This window comes from Phalaenopsis equestris, unplaced genomic scaffold (assembly GCF_001263595.1).
Source record: "Phalaenopsis equestris unplaced genomic scaffold, ASM126359v1 Scaffold000381, whole genome shotgun sequence".
NCBI classification, from domain to species: domain Eukaryota; kingdom Viridiplantae; phylum Streptophyta; class Magnoliopsida; order Asparagales; family Orchidaceae; genus Phalaenopsis; species Phalaenopsis equestris.
The window spans coordinates 299,288-310,093 of NW_018164823.1; the positions used below are offsets into that span (position 1 = coordinate 299,288).

General features: G+C 32.3%; 1 protein-coding gene across 7 annotated transcripts in view; it reads right to left on the reverse strand.

Annotated features, from left to right (window-relative positions):
• Positions 1-6,021: 6,021 nt before the first annotated feature.
• LOC110026581 (organic cation/carnitine transporter 7-like) overlaps positions 6,022-10,806 on the reverse strand; it is an 18,426-nt gene continuing 13,641 nt past the window's right edge. For all 7 annotated transcript variants that reach the window (XM_020727573.1, XM_020727569.1, XM_020727568.1 and 4 more), the window contains 4 exons: positions 10,144-10,381; positions 8,083-8,611; positions 7,564-7,766; positions 6,022-6,514 (listed from right to left, as the gene is read on the reverse strand). In XM_020727573.1, coding sequence (XP_020583232.1) covers positions 6,284-6,514; positions 7,564-7,766; positions 8,083-8,611; positions 10,144-10,381 — 1,201 coding nt within the window. In that variant the 3' untranslated portion in view covers positions 6,022-6,283. The remainder of the gene's footprint in view (positions 6,515-7,563; positions 7,767-8,082; positions 8,612-10,143; positions 10,382-10,806) is intronic.

Genomic DNA, 10,806 nt, shown 5'->3' on the forward strand with positions numbered 1-10,806 from the left:
GTGAAACATAAGCATAGCTTGAGTCATACTAAACGCAAACAAGCTTTGGGTTTCATATTAAACGCAAACAAAGCTTCTTTTTCACCACTCAATATCCCTATATGTACCCAAATCACTCCCTCCCTTTCTAACACCTTCAAGGTTATAAAATTTCCCCTACTCCTCGCCCTTTTCTCTCTATAACTCAAAACCTCTCACCACCTCTCTCACTCTCCCTCCCCTCTCTCCCCCCTCTCTCTCTCCCCGGTCTCTTTTTTTCTCTCTATATCCTTTTTTCTCAACTTGCTACCCCCATAATCACATATTTTCCCCCTCTCTACAAAGAGTCAAATTAGCAAGTTCTATTTTTGGAAAAATCAAGTTTCTTCTGCATATTTGAATTTTCTTAGAGTACTTTAATTTTTAGATTTTTTATGGAGCTAATATTTTACTAAACAATTTTTTGTTGTTGTGCTATTAGTCTTAAGAGAATAATTAAAATTTTATAATACTTTTAAGAAAATTAAAAATTGGTTTTGTAATATGTCAGCGACACTTAAAGACTTGCTTGAAACATATGATGGACCAAAATTCTGTTATAATGTGCAAACTACGAATCCTATTTTGCAATAGTCAACATATAGGTTAATTTTAAAAAATCCTACCATTTATCCTTATAATTAGAAAATAAAGCTTATTCGGTAGCTTCAAAATTCAGTAATAATATCAAAGATTTGGTAGAGAAAATGTTTCTACGGTTGAATGAGTTAGAGGAAATTGGAACACAAGATAATGAGAATGATAAATATAAAAAATGAATGAAAAAATAACACAATAAAAAAACTTATTAAAAGAAAATTTTCAATATGGACAAGAAATTTTATTATATAATTGATGAGCAAAGTTATTTCTAGTTTTGGGTCAATTCACTGTAGTATTATTTTTACCAATTTTGGCATCTTGATATTTAAAATAGAAAAAATACTCATATAGTTAAAGTTAATGAATAATGGTTAAAGCCTTATTTAGGTGGCGATAGGATAGTCTCTGGGGAGATCATTGACTTAGGTCATCCTAAATAGGGGTCTGACATTGTTTGGATGATGATAATAAATCAAATGCTTCTTTGGAGGCAATTTGAGAATTATCTTATTATATTTTCTTTTGTTTGTATTATTTGCTTTATTTGATTTAGCTTGAACTTTGTGCCTTAGGGAGATCAAAAACATTTGGAAGGGTGAAAATATGCTCTTAGTATTGTAGCATCCACCCTAATGTTGTAGTGCTTCCTCTATCTTATTCGAGCACCACAATGGCACTCCTTAGTGCCACAACACTTCATTTCACGTATATGTGGCTCCATCCAGTTCATTTTCCTAAATATGTTGAGCACTGCAACGTCTTAGTTCAACACTATAACACCTCAGTCTAGTGCTGGAGTATCATATGCATTTCCTATAAATATACCTCTTCCACTCATTTCACCTTCACACAGCTATGTCTTCTGACCTAGCCACAAGTTAGAGAACACAAGGCGCTATGCTGCATGTACCTTCTTTTGCCTTTCCTTTAATTTTCTTTCATCTCTTTCTCATTTGAATGTCATGACACCTAAAACTAAGGGCCTCAAATGAAAAACATCTTTTGATAGTAAAAAAATTGTAAATGATAAAGTGGAAGCTATGTATAATGGATTCTTATTTTTCCAATATGATTCAAATAAAATTTGATCTTATTCAAATCAGGCCCAACTCAGTTTAATTTTCCATCCAGCTCCAGATTTATCCCTTAAACATGACTTTAAAAATTCAAACTCTATGTTATCATTTTGACTTTCAATTGTTGAGCTCAAGAATAAAAAAAGTTTAAAACTCAAACAAAAACTAATAAAAAAATCGAAGAAGAATTTCCAAAATGCTTCAAATTACACGTACATTAAAGTAACTTTTAAATTCACTAGTATGTTGTGTAATTGTACTATACAAAGTTAATCTAAATATGTTATACAAGGTCTATGATACAAGCAACAAAATCACAAATCAAGGCTTATTAGATCTTGCTTGGGGGTCTAATCGTAGCGTGGAGACATGACAAATATTTGAACTTCATAGTTACAAATTTCACACGAGCTCCTAGTATGAAGGAAAACAAACTTATAATTATGGTGTTTATGTTGTAAGAAACACTCACAGAGATAACAAGATTAGTTATTACGACATACTAAACAGTTGCAATATTTGGGCTATGTTGAATGAAATGTCTTCATGTTTAACTGTGAGTGTTTGATCCCGTTCTTAATAGAGGAACTCAGACACACGACCCATATGATATTACCAAAGTTAAGATGAACAAAAGATATGAGAAGTATGACCCTGACAAATCACGCTAGTCGAGTTTATTATGTTCAATATTCTGAACGAGCAAGAGATAAACTTAACTGAGTTATTGTATTGAAGAATAGACCATAAAAAATTGTTGCAATACAGTATATTATCGAAACTATTTTTATGTTTTTTATAGAAAGCATCAACTTAAAAATTATTGAGATGTAGTATGATATTTAAATTTGAAATAGAAAGTTAATTTCTATCTTTTCTATATGCTAATCAAGCTTACAAACTTTCTATTCTTTTGAGATCGTTTCACTAGTTTTCAAAATATCATCAGCAGATTTGACAAATTTTTAGGTTCGTGCCAAGCATAGGCTCTGGGTTATGTTCAAGACGGTGCATAAGAAAGGGCAGAGGCCCTCGTGGGTTGGGGATGAAGTTTAGGCTGAGTTAAATCGAGTGTGGGTCTCTTCGAAGTTCCAAAGGGAAAGACAGATAAATCAATAGAACCAGACGACGGAGGGGGTCAGAGGGGTCGCACTCCACATTGGAGGTTCGATCCCTCACATAGAACATTGTCGGAGGCTGGTAAGATTATGTTAACATTCACTAGCTTATAGACTTACATAATTATGTGACTCATATCTTTATGTGATCATGCATACAGGCCAAAAAGCTTGACAGAGGGTAATCCACCGTAGAGTTGCACGTCCTTACATATCGACGCGTAGGCACACATCAATAGGTACTCGGCCACTCTCGATGTATCAATGTAAGTTTAAAAAAAATTAATTTTATTAATATGGCAATTAATGTTTAAAATGTCAAATAATATTTGAACTTTGCCATGCAGGAGGAGTACAAGCTGCTCTAGGAGAAAAAGAGGGAGATGACCGGTTAGACCTCACCATCAGTCAGCAGCGGTAGTAAGACTACCTCTGCGCTGTCTGATTTTGAGTTGTGGACGTAGGCGGCAAGGAACAAAGGGAGAGTGTGCGACCTCGGAGCAAAGTGGATGGCCTTTGAGGTTGAGCGTTCCCGAGCAAATGTGGGTGGCCCTAGCTCTTTACAGGCTCAACATGATGACTTTGCCAGGCATGTGACGATGATGAATGAAGAGCTCCAATGGGTGCGTGCAGGCTAGCAACTCGTTGCATATAACTTAACACATCTAATGAAGTGTTTTGATCGCTAGAGCAATTGAGCATGCATCTGGTCGAGGAGGAACAGGATGACGATGAGGATAAATATTAGGTTTTTTTCTATGTTTGATGATCTTCCCCCGACATAGGGGCTACTTTATGTTTTTTTTCTCTCTGTTTTGTAGGAACTTTCAGTTTCTTGTGCTATGAATTCTGAGCACTGTAATCCGTTTATATTTAATTTGATTTGGTATCATTATTTGTATGTTTGAGATTTCTTTTATGAGTTGTGATGATATATAAATATAATATTGTGCTAATTGTGTTTGTTATGTGCATGTATGTAGAAATTTAATTGTTTTGTTGTATTTTTCTTTATGTCTTATAGGTTGGCGTCGAAATCAGCCAACAATACATGTCACTGCTAAAACGATGCAATTGCATAAAAAAAGTCCAACGTTGATTAGCGCCGGCCCTGTTCGACGCTAATTAGATCCAAATTTTTTTAATACTATTGCCTCGTTACGTCAGCATCACTTCCATGTTCGACAGTATTTTTTAGCGATGGTTGTTTTTTGACGGTAATACAAATGCAAATTAAAATCGGATGCTAATTGCGGCGTAAAATAAATTAGAGACACCGATTTTAATGTCTGAAAAAAAAATAACGCTAATTTGAATTAGCATTCGAAAATCATTAGATTAGTGTCTAAATATTTGACCCTCGCCGACATTTTTGCAGTAGTGTTTCTACTTCGACTATCAGGTCGTGAAGCCAATACTTAAGTTATATTTGCTGCAAATGCTCCCTTTGCTCACCTGCAACTTGCAATTTGCAAAAGCATGCAAGATTACCCCCAAAAAAAATATAAAAATGTTACAAATAATAAAGAAAACACAGATGATAACACAATATATTTCTTATCGCATCAATTTTTAATGCATGCATACTGAATATACACACAAAAGAGTAGCTTTTCACTAGTTGAAACCTTAGCGGTAAGGAAAGGGGTATAGCCCCCTTTAACTGAGGATAACTGACCATGTCATTGGCTGCTTCTGACTTCACCAGCACTAATGCTGGAGCTAATGACTAATAACAAGCTCGCCTTATAAATTAAATTGTAATGTTTGGAAGACCTCTGAGTGCTTCCTTCACACGCAGTCGCCAACTTGAACCTTATAAGGCTAACACCACTCTCTAAAGTTCTGTCAATTTTATTTTTTAAAATAATAATTATAACACTTGGTTAACTATTTTTTAGTTTTATTTAAAAAAAAATTTAATATATAGAATGTTTTTTTTATTGAATAAATCATTCTGCATAATATCAATATAATTACATTTTGTGGTTGGTCACTTTGAAATTTTTTAATTATATTATCTGTATTTTAAAAGTTATTATATATTATTTATAATTTTACAACAGTTTCTCAACTGATGATCCGTTTGGGGCAGCTTATTTGTTGCAATTATGTCCTATTTAGGTAAATTGCGTTTTGACAACTTATGCGTTTTCAAAATGCTGAAAATAAAGTTTTCACACCGCACTCATTCAGATGTGGTGGCAGTTTTCTGACTGCGGTATGATTTTTCCGAAAAAAATAAAAATTTGTAATAGCCACCACACCTAAATTATCAATATATTATTTTTAATCAGCTTATCAACAGATTATTCAATAAGCTGAAGCTGTCTCAAACAGACCCTCATGAGTTTATTGACTCGTCGGTGACAAAGCATCCAATGCCTATTATTTATAAAAATATTCAACACTTATTTTATAAGGACATATTAAAAAGATTTTTTTTAAAATTTTTTTTTTGTTTTACAAATTGATTTAGTGGATTTGCCAATGAACTCAATCATGGACTCAACTAAAAATATTTAAGCTTTAATTTAGGAATAATTAAAATATATATTAAAACGCATAAAAATTATCTCAAGAATTTTGGAATGTAAAGTAATTTATGATTATTTGAATTACTTCATATTTATTTTTGTAAAATAATTAAAAATCTTAAATTTTATAATGATTATGTGGTTAATTTTCTCATGATCATGATATTGATCACTAGGTGTGTTTAAGAAATTGATGTGATCCAAAATTTTTCAGTATGTTTAACTAATTATATCATCAATCTATTAATTAAAAAATTGAGCCAAATTATAGTATCATTTATATTCCTTAATTATGATTTTTTTTTAATAAATTTAATAGGATCTACAATTTCAAAAATTTCATTGAATCATTCAATTTTCCTACATTAATCATAGTTAATTATGTTAGATACACAATTATATTATACTTAATGAAACTTAGCTTCATTTTGACTGCATTACATTGATTAGGTTCTGTATATATCTATTATTTATATTATAAGATAATATTAAATAAATAAGATTTCTACTTAAAACGGGCCAAGGATTACAAACATCCAATATAGTATATGTTTAACAGCAAAATTTCTCATTCATTCATTAAAAAAGATGACAATAAAAAAATAAGTGCACATTCATAGCCATTCAATATGAGTCAAGATAAAGAATAGGAAAAAATAAAATAAAAATCATCTAATAATCCATTTGAAGTTTGTACAAAGTAAGAAATGTTGTTTTCCACTTCATTCCTATTAAACATTTGGCAACAAAAATTCAGCCTTGGGTAATCAAATGGTTCATATGAGGAAAAAAAAATGTGAAACATTCATGAACTTGTGTCAGATCGTTGAATCACTAACCTTCTATTCTTTCCTCCAGTTCAGATTTCCTCAGTACGTTTGTTTTCTAACAGAAACAAGTAAATTTTGTTGTTGTAAAAGAGTTGCCTCTCTCACTTCATACTCCTCACAGAATCTGCCAATCCCTTGCCACTGGTCTCTAGCGGAAAAAATATAACAGCCATTCCAGAGAGAAACAGTACAAGTTCAAACAACAGAAGTGCTATCATCTGATGGCAGCCATGAACCAAAGCAACAGCCACAAGTGGACACAACATCCCTCCTATTCTTCCCACAGAGCTCGCGGTCCCAACTCCGGTGGTTCTAAGGGAGGTAGGATATATCTAAAATAGAGGGGAAAAAATCATTTTAGATTTTAACAGAAACACGAGTGATGGTTGAAGTAGTAGTGATGAAGATGCTAATGGCAGCAGATGTTCATCGTGAACTATGTGATGTTATATATATGGATTAAATTGTAGTGTTAGATTTATGTTGTTGCTAAATTCTAGGGGCATTTACATACCTAGCACACAATTCTTATGTATTTACATATCTCAAACTTAAACTTTCATATTTACACACATACACTGAAATCTCTAATATCATATCAAAAGTAGCACTATTATCACTTTTAAAAGTGAAGTACATATTTTCATGCATAGGTTTAAAGCGTTGAAGTGCTATGCATGTAAATATGAAAGTTAAGGTGTGAGATATGTAAATTCATAAGAATTGGATGCTACACATGTAAATTTCATTAAATTACAATGTTGTTATCGCCTAATATGGACTACATGAGATGATTTTTCTTGATTATCAAGTAGTTCATATTTATTGGTAGATGGAATTCATGGTAGTTTCAGACAAATAATTTTGAAAGTAGAATTAAGTCAGTTTGGTGGTAGTTTTTTCCTGTTGCATTTCAAAAGAATGCGGTTAATTTGCTTTGGAAATTCCGTCTTTAGATCCCCAGTTGTGCAGCATCTAAAAGCTGATTTATGATGCTAACTGAGCTGGTGTATTAAGCATTTGCAGCATTTTGTGAAGCTAAAGTGTTCTCAAGAAAGGGAACTGCTGAAAGGCAACAGTTACATAGTTGACATTCCCTAACATCACACCATTCGAACAAGTTATTTCTTAGTATACTTTGCAGTGAAGTTGTGGCATGAAAAATAAATAGAAACATGAAACTTAAAATCAGGTTGGAATGTATTAAAGTCAACATATTATTGATATTGAGCTCTGATTAAAACTTCATCGGATTAATGTGTAATTCTAGTTTTAGGTGAGGGGGGTGCGCAACTTTACACATAATCCTGCCACCAATAGGGCTCTAAGAGAAATAAAAGGAAGTGGATATCATAAATTCATATGGAACTCTTGCACTAACCTCTGGCGCATATACATAGATTATGGCGAAGCTACCAGAAATACAGACCCGAGCACCAAACAAGAGTGCTGTAGTGATTGCTTCATTCTGTTCAACTACTAATGGCAACAGGAAAGCACAACTTATAAAAAGCAAAGCTGACATTGAAAGCTTGCGACCAAACCTATCCACAATTGTAGCTGATAGAAGTAGTCCAGGAACCTCTGAAAAAATATTATTTTCTAGTATGAGTTCCAAAAATATTATATTCTGAGAAAGAGTGAAGTGTCAAAATAGTCCCCATACCATTTACATGGTATTTTCAGTCCCAGGGTATACTGATGTGTCAAATTAATCCTCATATTCTTTTAATATAGGCTGAAATCTCTCATAAAAGGACTATTTTAGCCCTCATTAACAGAATGTAGGACAAAATTGACACTTTTATAAGCTCTAGCACTAAGATGATCCCGTGCAAAGAGTCAGGGGATCATTTTGACAGTCCTCTTCTGAAAAATAATAACAAATTAACCATTCTACCAGCAAAACTACTGATAAAGACATTTTTATAAAGGCTGCTCCCAACTGAATGCTCCAGTAGAGGTTCTGCCGTACATTTACTATTACCACCACTCAGCTCAGATGTAAGCAAGACAATTCCATAATACGAAAATGCATTCCCGAAGAAAGTCATCCAAAGAAGAAGAGTAGATTTGATCAATTCTGGTGATAGAAGCTTCGTAAATGAGGTGATGTCAAATGTTTTAGGTTCCACTTCATCAACAACTACAGTTTTTTTATCCTGAGCAGTTATCAAATGTGAGGATTCAGTAGGATGGGAATTTTCATCGAGCTCTGTTCTTTTATCAGAAATTAGAACACCGGGTGGAAGAGCTGCTCGGTTTGTTCTTGCCATCTTTTCAAAAATATGCATTGCCTCGGATATTCGACCTTTCATGCAAAGATATCTGGGAGACTCCGGGACCATGTGGTAGAATAATAGCAGAAGAAAAGATGGTATTGAAGAAAATGCTAACAGCCACCTCCAGCCCAGTTTTGGCATAACAGCCTGCACAAAAGAAAAAAATAATAAAAAAATAAAATAAAATAAAAAAGCCAAATTAATGAATCATTAAGTAGAAGTTTTTCTATGGATGGAAATTTCTGTTTTAAGGAAAACTCTTATGGCTAGCATTGTTATAAACTTCTCATATCAGTGCAAAACAAGTTATTTTCTCACATTTTTGCAAAGACAAAAAATACAAGAAATATAATTTGTGGTGATCTCCGAAGCTTGTATTTTAGATATGGGAAGTTCGACAGATTTTTAAAGCAAGATAACAGTTCAACAAATAAGTTGGGAATTTTTGGTAACTCGTGAAATGTTTTTTTTTTCTTATGCATCACAATTTTTTAATGGACGGCTTTTGACTTGAAAAGGCGAACATAATTTTTACTATGTTGAGTATTTCAAATGGAATTTAAAACAAAGTTAATGGAAGTTTTGTGTCTGATTGATTTGATCGGTCAAATATATGGATAAAATTAGATTTACTATATTCTTAAGGGATCTTCTAATCCAAACCATCCTATTTTTTTGATATGGTGAGAAATAACTACTATAAAAAAAAGGAAATTTGATCTAATGAAGACCATAAGAGATGGTAGAACAAAAAGGAAATTATGAGAAAAGTCATTTTCTCATGGGAGTAGAATGCACGTGCCTAAACAGGCCTAAAGCAATGGTTAAGTCGCCTTATAATTTGGAAATAACAAATTTGAGTCGTGGAAAAAAGGCCATCTATACAAACTAATAAAAACATATGTGCCTAAGTGCAAATGGCTAATATTTTCTTTCAAAATTTTAGGGATTCTATCTCTTAATTTGAAGGTAATGTGATTATTAGAAATAACTCATTTCAATAATGTTTTGAAGTGTGAAAAGTCATTTTAAGAAAATTATAGATTTGATAAATTTCGGACTTATATCAAAAAATTGTTTGTTAAAGATTGTCTAATTAACAATATTATACGCCACATTCTCTATGATGGATGTCAGCCTTTACACGATATAGGCGAATTAAATTAAGATTGCATTTTAAGGAAATAGCACTTGCATGGTCCAGTTTAAATTTTTTTTAGCAAAATCATTTTTCAAACATAGAGCTAATATGATCATTCATATAATGTACAAAATTAAAATAAAAAAAAATGATAATTTAAAGTATGTCATCTTTTGTCAATAAAATTAAGAAAAAATGTAAATAAAAATCTTAGAATTAAGAAAATATATGCAGATTCAAAATTTATTTATAGAAATTAGTTACCACAATAATTTTCACACTTACTCTGGAGATATGTAAAATACCACAAAATAAACAAAAATCTTATGTATTTACATATCAACTAAATAAAGCCTTATATTTACTTGTATGATATCCTAATAACAACATACATCCAAATATCACTAACTTCAACTTACCTAAAGTGAGACAATTTCATATGAAATATATTTTCATATGCACATTTTCATATAAGCAAATCCTTATATTTACTTATACATAGCAAGGGAAAGTAAACTAGTGGAGATGCAAAACGTACCCAAGCAAGAGATGCCTCCAAGATGGTACCAATCGTCCAAAATGCCTGGAAAATGACCATCCAAGTACCTCTATTTGGAGCCGGAACAAACTCTAAAAACCACGAAGCAAGGACTGGTCCGCCTCCCAAACCGACACCAACCACAAAACGAAGGATAAGCAAGGAAATATAATTGGGAGCAAAAGAGCTAAGAAGACCTGCTCCACTAGTGACTATAGCTGTAAATAGAAACCCAACCCTGGAATTGACAGAAATTTCAACATCCAATAGCTGAAGGGAATCATTCGCATTCAAAAAACAGAAAATTATGATAAGAGATGAAAAAGATAGCGTACCATAAGATCTATGAAAAAATAGTAGACAAAAAATGATTTTGTTATCTTAGTTAAGCATATTGTTTGAAATGACAAATACATAATTTTTTTATGTTAGAGAAAAAAACGCATTAATTATTTGCAAGTTGGATTAAATGTCATCCAAAACCAGAAAACATCAATGGTTAAGCCCTTGCTAAATGTAAGACACCAACAATGAGTTGCATATGGTGAAGCAGATGTTTTTACAGCATTAACAGACTTCCAAAATTAGATGTAAAATTCAATTTATTGGCAATGTAAAGTGTGCATAACTAAAATATATATATATATATATATATATATATTT